At 35.4% G+C, this 20159-nt stretch overlaps 1 protein-coding gene across 9 annotated transcripts in view; it reads left to right on the top strand.

Moving 5' to 3' along the window:
* Positions 1-20159, top strand: part of GABRB2 (gamma-aminobutyric acid type A receptor subunit beta2) — a 162796-nt gene that overhangs the window by 77726 nt on the left and 64911 nt on the right. For all 9 annotated transcript variants that reach the window (XM_013178462.3, XM_048064692.2, XM_048064694.2 and 6 more), the window contains one exon: positions 12391-12473. In XM_013178462.3, the coding sequence (XP_013033916.1) occupies positions 12391-12473 (83 nt within the window). The remainder of the gene's footprint in view (positions 1-12390; positions 12474-20159) is intronic.

Here is a 20159-nt window from a genome sequence, read left to right on the forward strand (position 1 = left end):
GTCATGTATCTTCCGAATCTAATAACTTTGATCACAAATGCCAATAAGCAATTGTAGAAAACCATGGATCTTAAAATTTAAAATGAAAAAAAAAGAAAAAAACAACAAAACACACATTAAAATGGAAAAAGAGAGAAGGGACCTTGTTAAAATTGCTGGAGTTTGTCTTAAATGAACACATTTTATTTATTAAAAGCCACATGCAGCAAAATACTGATTTTTTTTTTTTTTAGGAGTAAACCTTTTTGTAAACTTTTTTTTTTTTTTCCAGTGTTTGGATTTGTGTTTTGGCCCCAGAGATCTAGTTACTGAGAAATTTCAAAGGTATTAGTTTAGAAACAGGAGAGGACCATTTGAATATTCAATGCATACGAAAGTGGTCTATATGCAGCATTGCTCTTTATATTTCTGATGCTTTGTGTTTTCTATAGCTTATTAGGTTTTCAGTTCTTGTTGACAGTATGATGCTGCTAGTATGTCAGAAGGTGTTTTTTTTTTTTTTTCACTTCCGTTTCAAATGACGTTAATGTTCCTCTGAAATGAAGATAAGGAAGAAATTCAGAAAGACATTCTTCGCTGTAAGGGTAGTGAACCACTGGAATAAGTTGCTCATAGAAGCTGTGGATGCCCCATCCCTGAAGATGTTCAAGGCTGGATGGGGCCTTGGCCAACCTGATCTAGTGGGTGATGTCACTCCCTATGGTGGTGGGGGGGAGGGGAGGAGGTGGAACTGGGTGATCTTTAAGGTCCCTTCCAACCCAAGCTGTTCTATGATTCTATGATAAGAAACATGAGGGTCATAACTGAACACCTTAATTTTGGCACAGAAGTGCGTGTTTCCCAAGTTTCCCATGGGAAACTGAATTTCAGTAGGATAGCTGGAGTTAACTTAGGTGCTGTTAATTGCAGTCAGTAGGTTTGACTCATTGTTAAAGAAAAAAACTGCATGCTATCCTCATACATCGATAAACCCCTAACTAAGGTTGAATTTCTCTGAAATGTAGATACAGTTCTGAAAATGCTAAAGGAGAACACGGGTTCCCATTTTCAAAGTAATATTGCTGCAAACAAAAATTAAAAGGTAGCAGTAAGTACCATGACTAAATACTAAAGCAGGCAGAAAATGACTGAATTCTTCGACAGCTTAAAAGTTGTAAATGCATTTGGTGTTTAAAACAAACTAGATACAAGACAGAGGATTGAAGCTATGAGCCTAACATAATACAAGAGAAAAGCGCTGAGTCCAGGCACAACATCTAAAATGTGATAGAAGGTAGTTTTATTACTGATTTATTTTTTATAAAGGTTTAATGGCTTAGGTATTTTGTCAGTAGATCTATCTGTCAGGAGAAAAAAAAAAAAATTGTTGTAAAACAAGCTTTCTCCACAGATGCCTATGTGCAGATCAGGTTGAGTAGGAAAAAGAATAATGTTTAGGATGAAATGTGCAGAATAAACTGTTCATATTTTGTTCAAGTCAGACCTACCTTAAAGCACTTATATGAATAAGAAGGATGTTCTTTCCATTGTAGCATTTTATATATAAAACCATATGTATTTATGTATTTATTTTTCCCCTCTGTAGTAGTCTTACCTAAAGTCATTTGGTGCTAATCTGTCGTTTGGTGTCTGTATGCTGTGAATGAGGCCTAAAACTATCCCCTAAATTTTTGTTGTCCTTAAGTGTTCACATGGAATAATTGTTCAGATGTGGTTTGTAGCCACAATGCAAACAAGTGATTTATTAAAGACAGGTTAAACTGCACTAGATCTGGCTGTTAATTGGGGTGGGGAAGCTTCACTGATGCTTGGTGAATGTACAGGGCTCAGGTGAAGGGCGAAGTTTTGTAGCTTTGTCTCACTGGGGGTTCGTTCTTCATGCCTATGCATAGGATGCTTTACAAAATGTCTCAGTGATTTGTGAATACTGCTTTTTTGGCTAACCATGGTTTGTAATAAACAATAAATTGTTGCTAATCTTAAGAATTTTGGGAGTCATTTTAAGTGAACAATTTTCCTAATGCTAGGTTAAAGGTTGCATTAGATGATCGTAGAGGTCTCTTCCAACCTAAATGATTCTGTGATTCTTATTTGCATACCCATAGTTTGTATTCTTACTGTACTTTTTTTGTCAGACATGGCGTCTCATTTACTCTGTACTTCAAAGTTGTTTTTGTTTACCACACATACTATTTCCCTTATTAAAAAAAAAGAAAGAAAGAAAAAAACAACTTTAGTTGTAAACCTGTCTCATCCATAAACCTGTAAATGATTCAATTAGGCATTTATGATATATTCTGTTTGGCATACATAAATGTCTAGTGAAGTAGCTTGGAAGAATGAATATGGGTGCTAAATCACTAATTGTTAAATAATCCATATATTTAAAATGTTAAATAAAAGCATATTCTACCTAATAAATGACCTAATTTGCTTAATATAACCAAGTGTATCTTCTAGGAAAAAAAACAAAACAAAAAAACCACCAAAACAAAACAAAGCGATTCAAATCCAATGAGCAGGATAGTTGTTTGTCCTTCGTTTAATAATACAGCCTCCCACTCACTTACCAGTGCAATATCAGCCTCTTTCTGTAGACCGTGGCAAACATGTGAGGATGATTGGTTCATGACTGGTTCAAAGTTAAAAGCAAGAGAAGTAGTTGGAAGTGAAAATTTTATCATAGGTATATGCTTTGGGTCTGTACTCCTTTTTTTTTTTTTTTTGGTACAAAATTTGAGTGATTTCAACCCTTTCAGTTGCTGCCTTTTATAGGGAAAAGCTTTCTCTTGTGGGGACTCAAATGATATGTTCAATCTGTTCAGTAATAACTAGTCTATGGACATGACAGTAGCCTCAGAAAGAACCATGAGTTCTTTCCCCCAAGCATATGCCTGTAATTTCACAATGCCCCTTTTAATTCTATGAGACAGTCCAGGTCGCTGTGTGCTACGGCAGCTGTCGCACTCTGTCTTGAAGTAGGCCCGCAGTACTGCTATACCTACACTCTAAATGCATGTGTGAATGGTTTTTAAAACTGGCTGTGGAAACCGGCCCATGATATGTTTGTCTGCAGTGTTATAATGGGCTGACACCATAGCTTTCAAAAATAAATAAATACAACTGGACTGAATTATTTTATTTTTATTGCTCTTTCCAGGTATGTGATAATAACTTTGCTGTAAATATTAAAATATTAAATTGAAATTATTGGAAAAAAAAACATAATTTATTGCTAACCTATGAGCTACAGAAATTAGTAACTCAAATGGTGCAAAGAAATTAGATAAAAATCATGGAAAAAGCTAATATACCTAGGAATTAAACTGTATGGATCAGTACTAGATTCTAGTTGGGGTGTCATAACATTCATATTTTGGTCAGATTTTGTTGCTGTGTGAAATCTATACATTGACTATGATGGTCTAGTGGTGAAGTACAATGTGGAGTTGTTGACAGTAAAGATTTGTGTAAAATTGAGGATAACAAACTAGGTGATTTGTAATGGTTCTAAATTACTGAAAGCCAATTCTTAGTCTGATTGGTAGGGATTTGATATAGTATTTGGCTGCAAAAAAGAAACACAACTGCAGGGAGGAGCCCTGGAAAGCAGGAAGAGAATGTAACAAGGGAGGAGAATTGTTATATAATTATATATAATTATGTATTACATATATTATATATATAATATTGTTATTCCAAGGAGTAATTGGCTGCCCAGTGTCATTTGGTTTGGGTTCTGAAAGATGTATTTTTGAAAATACCAAGTCACAAAGCTTAAAAACAAAAGAGGAAGGTACTGAGGAAGCAGGTTTCTCATTACAGGTGTAATTTCATTTATTTACTTATATTTAAAACCTGGTACATGCCCATTGGAGATGCCAATCTTTTAATCAGGTGGGTATATTCAAGCATGATTGCAATTAGTATTGCATGCATTGACATTATTGATACCAGGTTAAAATCTATAGTGACAATCTCAACTTCACTGAAATATAATCCCTTTACGTTTTAGTTTACCAGGAGCAGTGATATATGTATTCATGAGCCTTGCAAAATCTCTCATGAACTTCACAAATTAAATAAATAGTTTGAGACAAAGGAGCATTACATGCTAACTACAAACAATGGTCATTCAGTAAAATTAAAGCTGAAATGATACATTAGTATCAATGTTCTGTATCTAGACAATGGCGATGTTAATATCTGCTAACATCGTAGGCTTATAGTCTGAGGGCAATGCATCAGATGCTTTGAGACTTTAAGATCATCTGTGCTATTTATTTGTGTTCCTTCTTTATTGACGGTTGGTATTATAGTGATATTTGAAAGGATGTCAGTGGGGTGGAATTATGTCTCTGGATAAGTGTCTCTTACTGTTCCCTAAATACCAGAGCAAAGCTGAAATGTTTATTCAAACAAAGCAAGAGATATCAATCTTATAATAATTGTCAATTACAAGGATATTTGGTTTATTCTACTGAATGATTACACTTCTTTCTTCTTACAATGGACACTTACACTGGACTGCCTTTCTTACTGGTAGTACAAAAATGGACAGTTTCTCATTCCCATTTTTGTTTGTGTTGTGTTAAGCTTAGAGGAAGGTGAGAACAGCAGAGAAATCAAGCTGCACTGGCACGAGGGCCTTTCTGATGTGCTTAGCTGCTGCCTGTGCTTTCAACATTCATCAGAAATAAATAATTTTATTCTGGATTTTGTAAAGCTGTTTGATAGTGGGTGACCTTTCTCAGGTAGAGGAGGAAAGAGTGCATTAATAGAGGTAAGGGGCTCCATTCTACGTGAGTACTTCAGGCCTGCAGAGCACATTAGAGCTGCAGTAGGTGAGTTCACTGTAGTGGATCAAATTGGTACTGCTTTGGGGAATGTCAGGTTGTTTATAGAGAGAAAGTAGAAGAGTAAATGAAGACAAGATGATTAAACACATCATTCCTAACAATGGTGAAGTTCTGTTAGAACAAGGTGAAGAGGAAAGAAATGATATGTTGTGAGCTGTTGGTTTTTTTCCTCAAATAATAAAGATACATAGTGAATTGCTTAATGAGAAAAAAAATCATAGAAAGCACTAGTCTAACTGAAATCCTACAATCATGTAGGGAGGCAGTGCCTCTATCCTCAATTCCAGTCTTTTGTAATCATAATTGATCTAATAAGGATTAACTTGTGTCTGTTACTGTACAGTGTTTTACACAGTTTGCTTTAATTCTGACTGCTAACTGTCTCCTTGTGTGCTTGCTTTTTAAGTACCAGTCCCACTTTAGGACAGGGAGGCTTCATTTTACTGTTTTACTTTTGTCTTACAATTTTGTGAGCATTAGAATTTTACAGGTCACTGCTTTGCTTTAAAGGTTCTTGAAGGAAACATAATTTTAGGTCTGCACTAGAGCTGTGTGCTTTTGTTTGACTTTTTTCTCTCCTTTTCAGATCTGAGAGTATTTCTGCTTATGAAGAATTTACTTAAATTTGTTATTTCTATTGACATTTCCCTGTGGAAAATGAGTTGTCTTATTCTGACTCACAAAAACCAGAGCAATAGATGCTTTGGGCTCTCATCTTGCTTCTTCTGTAAGAGTTACTAAATAAGCTGCAATCATAAAATTGAATATGCCTTTTCTACTGCAGGTTGTTTTGACTTTCATGTTATTTTTTAACTCATGTAAAAATTCCTTTCTCCAGAATACTGAAAATACCATATTGTCAGATCATCCACTTGGATGTTTCCTTGGATGGGCAAGTAATTGGTAATATTCTTGGTGGTGTTTTGTGAGAAGCAGTTTTGCAGGATTAATTCTATCACAAGTGATAAATTAAGAAGATGGAGAAATAGCAAATGCAGTTTCTTTGTGAGATTATCATCCAGAGCACGTATTCTTCACCAACAGAGAAAAGTGCAGGAGCTGCAGGTTGTGTAAACACCACCACCACCTGCCTTGAAAGCTGGTTCCACGAGGAGCTGTGCCCAGCAGTTGTTGGAGGTTGGCTGCTGCAGACATTTTGTGGGTAGGAAGCAGGTTATACATTTGTTTCTAAGAAGCACATGATTTAACATTTAGATGTAGATTCCTGGGAAAATAAGACTGTTCTCCCAAATAAAAGCATTGCAGTATAGGATGGTAGTGCTATTGTAGATATAAACAGGTAGGCTGTGGGCAAAGCTCGTGCTATATGAGTTAATGTTTCTACATTTTTAGCAGCTGCATTATCTCCAGAATTTGTGCACTGAAAAGTACGTATCCTGTGGAGAAGTTATTTCCTTCCCCCCACTCCTAGTTCTTCAATTATTTAATTAAGCGTTATATTTTTATCATCAGGAATAAACAATATTAATGTAGGATGTGTATACAGTTCAATGTACTGACCAGAACTAACTACCAGTTATTTTAGGCACTGAGAATGAACCAAATCCATGTGGCTCCTTAGAGAGCTCTATCTCACTTCCACAGTTTGAGAGTCTAGATTAAATTTAATATAATTTCAGAATTGTTAAGTAACTATTTTTAGAGAGAATGCAGTAAACTTTATTCTTTTCATACCCTCCTGTATATAAAGTGGAATTTCAAGAACAAAAAAAAAAATATGAAAGGTTGTGAAAAAGGTGTTTCATATGTTCTGAAATGTGAAATTAAACAATTTTCTCTTAGAACTTTAGGAATTATAAACTTTTTTCCTATTAAAAAGGACACAACTTGTTCAAAGGTGTTTTGTATATGCAACTTATCTGTTGTATGCAGCATGTCTCGGCTGGTAGTAGTGTAAATTTTTAAGAGAAAGAAGCTGAAATTATGCAATTTTTATTGCAGTGCTGACATTATCTTAGTGAAATAGACATGTAATCTTTCCAACTGGAATAAGAAACATTTTGCAAAATTTTTGAAAGTTAAACTTTCAGTTTTATATTGTTGGACATAAAGCAAAAGGGCTATGAACTTTGTATAAGCAGAGGAGATGTACTGGATTTTTCCTCCAAGGTTATTGTTTTGTGTGCTGTCAGCACAGTTCATATTGCTTCACTGTTCTGTAAATCCTATAGTTTTTTATGGATCTTCCTTTTGTTTATTTATTATTTCTGTTGAAAGGGAGAAGTGAAGTGAATGCTGAAAGACAAAGATGCATTTCACAGTGATAAAATATTAAAAATCTGAAGTGCTCCTCCTAGTTCTTCTGGCATAGCTGTTTCATTGTGTTATATGGGTGTTAATCTTCTAAAGGAGCATGTAGTATTTCAGAGAGGGGCCTGAATACCTTCGGTCTAAAGCTGAGATTATTGTACCAGAAGATTTTCTGTAGAGTGACGTCTGCTTTTTGCAGGGATTTAAATTATGAGCATGATGTTGTGGCTGAGTTTTGGACTCAGTGACAGGATAGAAGGCAATGCTTATCTAATTTAAACAACAGTTTAGAGAGCTTTGTGGGGAGAGAGCAGAAAGCTGGGCATTGCTGCATGCAAATTATCATTTGCTGCAACAAAATTATCATTCTTCAGAATCACAATTCTTTTACTATGAAATAGCAGCCAAATTCACCAGTTTTCCATGACTTTTCTGGGCTGACAGGCAGATAGCACAACAGCCAATCCTTCAGCAGAGAAATAGAGAGCTTCTTCCCGAAAAAGAAAGATCGCAGGCTTATATATTTGTTTCCTCTGAAAAATCTTTTATTCTTCTTTAATCAACAGTGTAAACCAACAAAACTTAGAGGTTGAAGTTTCTGCATGTGTTCCAGCTCCTTGATTTTTGTCAGCTGCAAAATTTGATTTGAATCTTGTATTATCCTTAGAGAAGGTTTAAGCATCATATGCTTAACTTATGGTCATGAGTTCTAACTTTAACAAATAACACTTAGTGTTTTGAGAGAGTATCTAAGTATGTGAGGGTTGGACAGGGTAATGACTAAGGAAATGAGGAAAGAAATGAATAAGAAAAACAAGCTAGGCTGAAATACTTATGAAATTTTGAGAAGTGGAATTAGAAGAGATATTAGAAGAGAGCATATTACAGGCTCTGTGTGGCTGACTATATCATTTCATTTCAAACAAAGCTATCAACATCACTAAAACCATTTCTACTTTTTTTCATGTTAAACTACACTGAGAGTTCTATGCACAATTTAAAGTGGAAAGATCATAGCAGTCAGTAGCTGAATGTTTGGTTTTAATGATGGACTTGTAGAAATGTCACTGTTTATCCTTTGTGAAAGCCAGATCTTAATCTAAGATTATATAAGGGAAGCTTATGCTTGATGTGAATAAACAGAAGGAAGAAGAATTCCATGACCTCTATAATTAGTAATAAATGTTTTTTTAATTTAAATGTCAATCTGTTAGTAGTTCTAGCAACCGTGACACATGTTTAAATCCAGTATTACTGTTCAGGAGAGTGATATATCCCATTACAGTTTTTTTTCCCAAATTTCCATGTATTTGAAATTGGGTATGCTGGCTGCTGCTGCTGCTGTTTCCAACTGTCATGCAGCAGGACTGTTTCCAAGAAGCAGAAGTGAACAGTGGGTATAGCTGCAGTGCGTGGTTTCAGTAACGAATTTTGAGAGAGAGATAGTGATTGCCAGTCGGTGGGCACAGAACATTCTGACAAAGTCCCGATAGAAATACAGTCCGTTAAAGAGCATGGCTTCCTTGCAAACTCTTTGGATTTGTCCGGAAATTGTTAATGGAGAGTCAGATTCTGCCTTCAGACACAGAGATCTGAAGCAAAATCTCACATTGCTTTTGACTGGACATTGTATATGTGCATACAATTGAAGAAATAATTGATCTTTGTATTTTACTGGGCTTCAGGTTTGTCTCTTATTATTCAAACTTATTCAAGTTTGTCTCTTATTCAATAGGATCGTGATGTGTCAGTGCTAGAGCTAAGAGTATTATATCGTTCTCATACTACCACTCTGCTCTGAGGAACTATCTGAATTTGTCACCTCCTTACTCATCATTTCTGTTCTGTCTGTAATAGGTCAGAGCTGTTCCCTTCCAGGGCAAAGATAAGTTTCTGCTGCCCCACAGCTTTGCAGAGCTGCAGCAGCTCCAAGAGGGCTTTGGATTCTGCCCGTCTCCACATATCAGTAGCATTGCTCTCCAGTCTCTAGTGGTGTTCTTTCTTCTGCAGTGAAATCAGAACTATTTTAGTTGCTGTTTTGATTTTTAAATTCTACTTGAACTTGTAGGAAGGGCAACATCTATTAGATTTTGAAAAACTGTCCCCTATGTAGCAATGAAAAAAAAGAACCATTAGTAGGACAGTAGTATTATTCAACTACCAGGACAGTATTATTTTCTGCAACACTTAAAATTTGAAAGCGTTTTAAAAGTTCCTTATGGCTTGAGAAAGGAGCAATGCCAGTTTCCAGGTCCTATGAAGCACAGAACCTTCCCAAAGGTTTGGAGACAAGGGCAGATTTTCTGTTTTCTCAGAAGTAATAGGTATTATTTTTGGAATTATTGACAGCAAACTTCACTTTCCCTGCAAGATAATCGGGGTGAAGGTTTCTTTGCACTGGTTTGCATCATTAAGAGTCATGAAATGAAATATCACAAGGTTTCTCTTTCTTTCACAGCAGATAAAAAGATTAGTGTATGAGACAGTTCTGTAATGTGTTTCATTTCACATGGTGTGAGAGCACTGTTATTCTGTTACCATTCTAATGACTAGTGTGTTGAGTCAGTGTTGTTTTTTTAAAAGCTGTCATTTTTTCCATTGTTTGTACTCAAGGTTATGTTATGCAAAAAAAAAAATTATATTTTGTGCACTAGTCCTCGCTAGTAAAAATATTTTTAATCCTTTTATGAAAATTGAAATAGCTCTGTTTTGGGGAAGATGCAGAATGCCTGTTTCAAGCATTCCTACCTGCTATAACAAACTGTTATTTCTTCCTCTGTGAAGGTATAGATCATGAGTCTTGAATTTAAGAGCATTTAAAGGTGGCAATTCTTCTGTGCTCTTGCATTAGTAATTTTGTTTACCTATTCAATGTGAATTGCAAGCCATTAATAATTATTAAAAGGTAGCTTTGTTGCTTAAATAATTTTGAAGATGAGAGAGAACTATTTCTATTTTTCCAAAGGTGAGGAAAATCAGGTAAAAATATGAGGGAGGCATGAAGAGAGGAAGGGACAGATTTCTTTTTTTATTCCAGTGGATTTGCATTATGGTTAAGAATGATCAAGTGAGCTGAATTAAATATGTTATTCAAAACTACTGTTTGGGTTTGATTAAAACCCTGCTCTACCAATCATTTTCATTGCTCTGCTTTTGCTTTTGTTAAATGCTGGAAAGAATCCATTCAAGGTAGCCAAAAGATTCTTCTCTCCTGCTTTTGTCCGCTCCAGGAAGATTTCTTTTGAAGTATTTGTGGTGATCCACACTGACGGAAAACAACATATTTTCAAAAGCAATTCTGTGAGTAGCTATGTAGTGATTGAAGCAGGAACTTACTGCCAAAAGGTGTTCATTTATTATTGAATTCTCTCAGAACCCAATAGATATGTACAGTTAAAATGTAAAATTAAGGAATCTTGTCTAGATGTACAAGAAAGAGGTAAGACTTCTCAGTGTTTATAGGAGTAACTTGCTTCCACTTTTGCTCTCCTCCTTTTGTTGAAGAAATTTACAGGGCTTTTATTTTTTTTTTCTTCTGTAAACAACAGCAAAGCATTGTTAGATAGGACTGTAAGGACACTAATGAGAGGGCTGTATTGCTTGAACACTTTTTAATGCCTTGTGGAAAGGACTGTTAAAGTCAATTTTGAATCTATCTGAAGCAGTTATAGTTTTCTGCTTCTAATGAACTGTCATTAGGTATTTAAGGAGAAAGATTGAGGTCCATCAAGTGAAAGAGTTCTCTGTCAGATTGAAGAGTATAAAAGAAGTTTTTGAGCCATTATCCAACTGTCTAAATATATTCTATAGAAGACCAGTAATCCTCATACAGGGCAACAAGATTTTGAGAAGAAAACTGTTGGTCACCCAGGATCAGTCATCCCTTGAATCCCAGCTGCTGATCCCATCAGGTGGTATGGTGTCTGCACATGCTATAAACACTTTATCTATCGAGTTGGGTCCCGTTTTGGAGGCACACCTACATCATCTTGGATTTTATGATTTGAGTTAAATTATTTGCCTAACTTTCAGCTGGGGAAAACAAAACAAAACAAAACAAAAAAACCCAAACTTGTACACTTGGCTGCTGTGCAGTGCTCAAGTTTTTCTACGGGTGTAAACCAAACTTGTACACTTGGCTGCTGTGCAGTGCTCAAGTTTTTCTATGGGTGTGGAAGCAGATTTTCCAGATGCAGATGGCCAGTCGGCTGTACTTAACAGGAAAGTACAGGGACTAAAGAAAATCCTTGTTTGTCTGAGGATGCTGTATAAATTGCCAGGCTTTAGCAGCTGTGCAGGGGAAGGGCTCTTAGGGAGTAGAGAGAGGAGAGAAGAAAGGCTAGAAACCTCTCAGCTTATGCACTAAATCCCCACCTAGCCCTACTTAGAGTATGTGCAGAATATACCTATTTTGACTGTTGGCGGATTCCAAATTTTAGGTTTGTTTTTTCAGTCTCTACAGATATGCATATTCACAGGAGAAGGGAGGAAAAAATAAAATAGAATTGATTTTTGTTTACATTCTAGGAAGACTTGCAGGTAAACCATTAATAAAAGGCTGCTGAGCATTTTGCCTTGGTTCAAATTGTTATGCTCAGGATTATTCTTCCAGGAGGTCTATCAGCAAAAGAGTCTATTAATAAATACAGATGTTTGTCTGAACACCTAAAAGAAACACTTGACCCGTGTTAAGGTTTCATGTCATCCGGGGGCACAAATCAAATATGGTCTAAACATTTTGTGAAAACAGTCCTGAAAATGTTCACTTGCTAATGTGAAGCTAAAATAATATTTCATTTACAAAGAAAGCACTGTTGAAGAGAAGACAGAATTAAATTTCATATGAAAGGATTAGGGTATTAACCCAGGATATGAAGTACACATCTTTCTTTGCTCATCCCTAGCTTTCCTCTGCCACTTTTTATTGAGACTTCCTTTTTGGCTCAAACTGCTCCACTATATAATGAATGAATTAGTGCTATTCTAATTTGTGGTGATTTTTTTTTTTTTTTCAGGATAGACTGATAGCTGATGTTTAAAGCTTGCGGTACTGTGATAATGGTGAATAAATGGGAAGCTGTCTGCTTGCCCACCGGTGGCATAACCTTGTAGTGGTATTAGTTACAAACAATCAATATATACAGTATTTTAGTAAAAATAGTCAAGTGTCAGTAAAAATATATTTTGATCTTTCAACCAAGTGCAATCAAAGAAAGATTGGAATGAGACACGTTAACAAGCTCTTCTTTTTCCTTCCTAGAATTACAACGACAGCTGCTTGTATGATGGACCTACGCAGATATCCGCTGGATGAGCAGAATTGCACACTGGAGATTGAGAGCTGTAAGTACTTCTGCAAATCCTACTTATTCTGTGGTCAACTGCTTCAGACTTTTTATTTCCGTCTTTCTTTTTTATTGTTTTTAAATGCTACTAACCTAGTTGTGTCTCCGATGACATTTAGATCCTCGTAAACACATGCAAAAAAAAAAATGGATTTCCAGATGGATTAGTAATTTGTGGCACAAGGATTAACAAAGTTATTCTGTTTTGATGGACAATTTTCAGCTTTAAAAGTCTCATTCAAAGGTGTTGTTGGAGTTCATGTGAGGAGCATGAGGATTATTATCAGTTCTTTATCCCCCTTTACTGCTGAACAATGTTGCAGCTTGTTTCCATTTATAAAAGATAGCAAGAGGCCGGGATTGTTTTTGCAATAGGTGTTTTGTGGTTTGTTTGTTTTTCTAGACCCTGTTCTGTAGTTAAGCTTTCAATTCATGCAATGCAGTTTATTATATATACTGATTTAGTAGCTGGACTGTCTATCAAGTGTTCCATGTCAATAAATCTTGTGTTATGAAATAAAATTCCCAATATCTTTTCAATGAATAATCTTTAGGGTGCTATAAGTACTTGAGGAAAAAAAACTACTCATGATCACTTATATAAGGACAATATTGTAAATATGCAATACTTGACGTTAATGAAGAACAGCACTTTCAAGATACATTTCCTTTTTCAGGAGAATCATAGGTAATAGATGGGGTCTATTATTGAGGTGAATGCAGCAAGCAAAATGAAAAGTAATGTCATCAAGATACAGTATGCAAAAATGTGTGGTTTTAAAATGTATTTTAAAACATTATGGGATTTCTGTATGAGAAAAGTGATCATAGCTTGTGTTACAGTCTGGTAAGAGCTTGGTACAGCTTATTTCTCCTGTTTTAGAAAACATTTAAGAATATGCTTTAAATTTGTGCCCAGGTTTCATTCATTTTAGTGTAATTGGAAGATACGACAATCTCTTCCTGAATTGCACTGGTGATACTGCTGTTTGAAATAATGTACATGCCTGAAGTAAGCAAAATAATTTTTTATCATTAAAGTTCACCCCTTCTCTATGCTGACATGCACAAACAGCAAATGTGATGACTATGGACTATGCTCTTTTGAGAAAGGATAAAATGGTTCTTGTTGTTGTTGTTTCTTCAGTTGATTATAGAATTTCCATTGATTACATTAGATTCAGAATTTCATACCTTCAGCCTCTAGAAGTCAGCCCACTTATACTAGTAATGTGAGAGAATTCTGTACAGACTAACTGTATTCTGGCTTACAGAGATTCTTGACACTGTTTTTTCTTGCAGTATGAAAAATACAGAATTTGTTACATCATAGAAAGGGTGGGGGGTTAATTTCCCATAGTGGTTAGGACAGGACAGCTCCTCTGTAGATATGTTAGCTCTGTTGCAGCCCTGGAAAAGTAAAAAAGAATTTTAAAATAGGATACTGCATGTAGCTAGTGTGTCTTTGACTGCAGTAAAAAGGGTCATAAAAGAATGAGGATAGAAGTAATACTTGAATGAGGCTTTGAAAAACTTTATTGCTGCTTTAGAAAATTATTACTCTTTACCATGTCACTCTGTCCAGGTAAAAACCTGAGTCTGTCTAATCTTTATAAATTGCTTCAGACAAAATGCTAGTAGGCAGTTAGGTAGAGTAAATAAGAATGAAAGTGACTGAGTCATTTTGTGCAGGTACTCAAGTCATAATCACTTCTTTAAACTATTTCCATGCTGAAAGTATCATAGTTTCTTGGCCTGCTGGTTCTGTTGCATACCTGTTTCACTACTGCTTTCTTGTGATGTTTACAAACACTCTAAATTATATCGTAAGTGTTTTCATGGCCAAGAAGGCATAAAATTATACTCATTGCTTATGTCAACAGTCTTCCCCCCCCCCTTTTTTTTTTTCAAGCTTAATGTCTTCCCCACCCCTGCTGTGACCCTCACAATGTATTTAAAGAAGGTGGTCTTAATTTCTCCTAGTCTTCATTTCATGAAACTTGAATGTGCTGGTCCCTTTTAGCTTTCTCATGCAAGTGCATTCTGTGATTCTGTGTTAAGAGAAATGCAGAACTAGCTAATACTAGTTTCTACAGCTGCTATAGTTTATCATCCTTCTTTGTGAGTAAATCCATACCACAAACTGTATCCCAGATGAAATCTCTGTTGCGTTTACCCTGCCCTTTTTCTCAAGAGTGACCTTTGCCTTTTTTCACAACTGCATAGCTTCCATAGGCGGTAGCCATTCCTGGAACATTACAGTAAGATTTTGCCTTCACTCATCTTCCAGCAGTGGGATCTAGCTCTTGATAGAAATATTTTTGCATAGTTCAAATAACACATGACTTAACATTTCATAACACTGTTCACATAAATCAGTGTTCTTAATTTTGCCACAGTCCTCAAGGTTATCAAGTTCTTGGTATTTTAGTTCTGATCATCCTTTGTCTAACCAGCACCTGCATATTTTGTTTCATTAAGAATATCCTTCACACACAAACACTAAAGAATATTAATGGTAACAAAGAAGAGCTTTGCTTATGATCATTCTCTATACTGAGCACTATCTATTCTTTCAATGCAGTACAATTTCCTACATATTATTTATCAGTCTTTACTAACTGTCTGTTCTCAGATAGTCCTGTATCAAATGCTTTCATAAATTCCAGGTCAGTTGTACTTTGCATAGAAAAATAGTTATCAGCTAGCCAGAACCTTTATGAGTTATGTCATGATAGATTTTATCCGATTTCCATGCACATTGGTGTCTTTAATGTTCTTCCATTCTTTCACTGCTTCTGTCTTCCTTTAACCCTTCTTCTGTTATTGATGCCAGTTGACTTTTTTCATGTTATATGCCTGGATTATGTTTTATCACACAACATTGTGTTTACTGAATTTTGGGTCCAGTGTCAAATTTTTGTAAATCTAGATTTACATAAACCTAGATGAATCTACAAATTAGAAATTATGGCAGAAAAGGGTTTTATGGTAAAGCTAAAACATAAAATGGGGGAGGCTGTATCATTTATTAGATACAAGAGGCAGTATTTTACCCATTTCAGTTTAAATTAGTAGTAACAAGATTAGATACTGAAAGCATAAGAGAGGACTATTCCTCACTGGTTCGAAGAGCCTTAGTTTTGAGAACTGAAATCTAATTTTTTTTAACGTATAGTCAGTTTACATCTCTGATCATTTTATTTTGCTTTGCTCACACTTAAAAGGGGGCAGAAACATGTTGAATCTTTAGTTTTCCTAGTATGTTTTTAAACCTGTACAACATCTTTCACATCAGGGTGTAATGTAGATACTCTTCCCTTTCTTTTATCTCCCAAGACTCTGAATTGTGGGGCTATAAAACCAGAAATCACTTTTATTGTGCATTCATTTCTTAGATACCCAGCTTGCAGGTAACAGAGTGTTTTTTTTCCTTGCTACTTGGATTTTGACTTGAGTCAGTAAAATGCCTCTCCTTTCTGCTCTGTACAACTGCCACTGAAGTATGAATGATTGTTTCTGATGATGCTCTAGAATACTTTTGTTTCTCTGCTGTCTCCTGCCTTTCTGGAGTTGTAACTGTTGAAAGAATTCCTTAGCTAATCTGCCTAAAGAATAGAGGAAGCTAAAAGGCAAAAAGTACGAGGGAGTTTGCAGAATACTGGTTTGTATTGATATAAATAAGATATATTGTAACTCCTCTAGCATTACAGAGAGGAATTATTGTGATTTGAATATTTTCCAATGTAAATATTCAATATTCATCTAGTACATTTGGACCTTTGTTAGTTTTAATTACACAGTGACACACAAAGACATTAAAATTCACGTCAACTCTATTTTTTTGATAACGTGTTTGGCGTAGCTATATGTGTTATATTGAGGTGTAATTCAGAAAATGCTTGCTTTGTGACAATGATATTTTTAAAATTTCTTTGTTGCTCTTGAATAAACAAAAACACACTGAGTCTCACCTTAGAAGCATAGTCTCAGAAAAGTTTTCCATAGTTTATTAAAGATATGGCAATAAAAAAAAAAGCATATGAAAGCCCTACTGTCTGAAGCCACAGCAAACAGGCAGTTTGACCCTCAAACTTACTGACCAGGAAAAGGGGCAGTGCTAGAAAGCATATACAGGAGGGGAGAAGGCAGTGTTTTGGTGACAAATGAAGAATGATTGTTTTGGGACCTTTCTTTTATTTAACAGCTAGAGGCATTTGGACTAGGAATCACTTACAGATTAAATTATTTTATCTGTATAATGGCAAAAAGGCAACAGTAGCACACTAAATAAGACCAGTTAAAAACTTCCATTGCATAAGAATCTAGAAAAAGGCAGAAAGAACAGAGGCAAGAGAATATCATGCCTCACAGTGACTGTGTATCAAACACTTTCTAATCAGATCCTCTGAAAGCTCATCACCAAGAGAAACAGAAGTCATTTTTGTGTGTTGAAGGTCAATTTACAAGCACATTTAAGGCTTTAGAAAGAAATAAAAGTTGCCTGTTGCTGAAGCCTTGAGTACTTTGCAGACAGCTGCTCTGGCCAGAAATCAAAGCTATAATCAGGGCACATGGGACAAATGGTAGAACTGCAGGAGCTGACCAGGCAGTACCCTTCTGGGTTAGAGGTGGATCTGCCTGATACCAGATGAGAGGCTCTGCTGATCCCTGGGGAATGGGATGTTCAGCAGAGGAGGGTACCTCTGCTGGAAGTCAACATGTCACTTCCAACACAGTAAGTGGAAAGCTGAATATGTGACGTTTGGGCCATTAAAGATTAGAATCTTCATAGTGGTTCATTTATTTTTCTTTTAATTTGTCAAGTTTAGCATGTAACCTGTCCTCTTCAACCTTTCAGTTAAGTCTTTCTTGCTTAGTAGCTGTTGTACAGGGAGAATATTCTTCTATCAGGAGAAGTTAACTTTATTTTCAAAGTGCCCCTTTCTCCTTCTTGTTTATCATCTATATGTTTGCATGTCTTAATTTGGACTCTGTGACAATCCAGCCTACACAGCACTTTGATAGGAGGAAAAGATGCATTAATAAATAGTCATGAATTCTACCTCTGTATCCATACACTGTCCATTTCAGCATCATCAACTTGTAATGTGGCTTCCTCAGGATAGGTACTCCAGCCTTTATTTTTCCATAGTAATTTCATCTCAGTTCTATTGAGAAAAAAAGAAAATAGGTTTAAATTCAGTGATGTAATGCATACTGGCAATGAGTAGGAAATCCATGACTCCTTTTTAGTGTATAGATGTATGAGTTTCAGTAAGGGCTAAAAAAACACCAACAAAAATGGTGAATGTTTCTTCTGGCTAGTCTGAAGAGGGGAAAGATGTTTAGACTAACCATCAGTACACATGTATATATTATTGGGGCAGGTTCTGTACAAGTGAACCACTGTTCGTAATGTTTTGATAACCAAGCATGAACAATGACCTCTGGGGACTTTGGTCAGGCTTTTCAGACAAGAACTCAAGTAACATCCAAGGTTTTTTTTTCCTCTTACCTATTATTATGGGTACACAAGAAGGAAGTACTATCTCTTATTTTCTTTATTTCTAATTGCATCTTTACAACATTCTACATCTTGGAAGCTCTTATAACACAAATGAGAGCATGTACTGTTTGCAAATGAATAAAGAATGATACAGAAATGCTGTACCAGCTTCTTAATGCTTTGAAGCAACCTGGAATTAAATTTAAAAAGGGAGTCAAGATACTAATATCCAGTTTCTGCTTATCAGCATGGGACAATATAGGCAACGTAGTTTTCCACAAAAGAAATTCATAGCTTGAAGCTCGTTTTTATATCATTTTACTGATGAATGTGGAGAATATATAGAATCATAAAGATACAGAGACAAAATGCAGTTTTAAAGCTTCTAAAGCATTTTGCCTTTCATAGCTAGTTTGAGCTGTGGTATGTTTGTCCGGTTGCACCTAACAGTGCCTTTTACCAAGAGATAATGGAAACAAAAAGGGCCAGATTCAAAGGGCCCATATTCAAAGAGCGCCAGTTTCATTTGCTAAAGGGTTTGGAAAAAACTAAAGGTCTATGAGGATATTTCTGATGCTCTTGGGGGGGGGGGGCGGGAAAAAGTCACCCAAGAGAAAAGAATGTCTTTCTAGCATCTTTTCTGATAATCCTCTATACAATAAATTAAGTGAAATAGTGGAAAACTGATGGGTTTGGCACTTTACAGTCCTGTTTATAGAAAGTATGAATTTTACAAGGTAAATATTCATTTATTTTTTATTTGAACTGAATAGTAGGATCTCTGTTATACTATCACACAAAGTAAATATTTTTGTAGGTCTAGTGTTTTTTGAAACATCTTGTAACTGGTGATTTCCCTGAAAGTAAGAAGCATTTATAAGAGTTATTGGAAAGGTCATGTGGAATACTATTCTATATCTTAGCTCCATGCAGTGTATAATCTGAGATTATTATTTTTCTTGGATTACGTTTTTTATTAGAATTTTCCTGTACTGAAAATGCTTTAGAGTCTTGACTCAGTCCATAGGCAATTCAGACAGAATCTTTGCTGTAGATTGAGTCAATCAGTGATGTTAATTGCACAAAAGCAATTGCTGTGTTGAGCAGTATAGCTTGTTTGCTTGTTCACCTTTTTTTTTTTTTTTTTTTCACTTGCTTTCAGTTATTTTTGTTCAGTTCCTCTTTATTCTGTACTGGTAGTTCAGACAGTTCAAATTCAACCTGTAGCTAGAAAATATGAGCTTTCTGATACTGAATGCAGTTTCATTTTTCTAGTTCTTCTGCAGCTTAAGAAATATTTCTGGTACGTACTGAATAATATGAGTCGCATACGTATTTGAAATACTGTCCAAAATTATTTGGATGGAAATTCAAGAGTTTGATCTTTTGTTTATGAAAGTTCTATCTGTTAGATAAATATATTTCATAGTTTTTTCATGCTATATTTCTTTCAAGTCCAAATTAAATGCAAAGACTATTTATATTACTATAAGTTTTCTCAAAAATGTTTTGTGAGAAAACATGCATCTAAGAAAGGTCTTAGTAGTTTGAGAGAATCACAAAAATCACAGTCTCAATCATTTATTTTCTGTTTATCCAAAGGTTGTGGGTTTTTTTTGCCTATTTCTTATGGTCGTTATTTAGATGTATTTTCAGTGTAACTTTTAAGGGGGGGTGGGGGAAGAGAAGTTTTTTTTCTTTTTATTATTATTAATGTATGCTTATATTTCAAGACATACTTCAGAATAATTCAAGATGGAAGGGACCTCAGGAGGTCTCTCTTCCAACCTCCTGCTCAAAACAGGGTCAGCTCTGAGATCAGACCAAGTTGCTTAGGGCTTTGTCCAGTCTGGTCTTGAAAATCTCAAAAGACGAAGAACAAAAAAAAAAAACCTCTCTAGGCAACCTGTTCCAGAATATAACCCTCCTAAAAGTAAAGAAGTTTCATAGCAGCTGTGGAAAGGGAAATATTTCGTTTGTATTTTATCATGTAGTGGCTGCATCTGCCTCGGAAAGAAGTATTTATTTTTATTAATCTGAAATAGAATGCAAGTGGTGTGCAAACTGACTTGTAAGAATAGAATTTATAAGTCGTATAACTGAATGATATGAGAATGCTCTGAAAAAAATCATATACTGTACAAGTAGCCCTGTAAATTGATAAAGACATCTTTG

This window comes from Anser cygnoides, chromosome 14, assembly GCF_040182565.1.
Source record: "Anser cygnoides isolate HZ-2024a breed goose chromosome 14, Taihu_goose_T2T_genome, whole genome shotgun sequence".
Classification (NCBI taxonomy): Eukaryota; Metazoa; Chordata; class Aves; order Anseriformes; family Anatidae; genus Anser; species Anser cygnoides.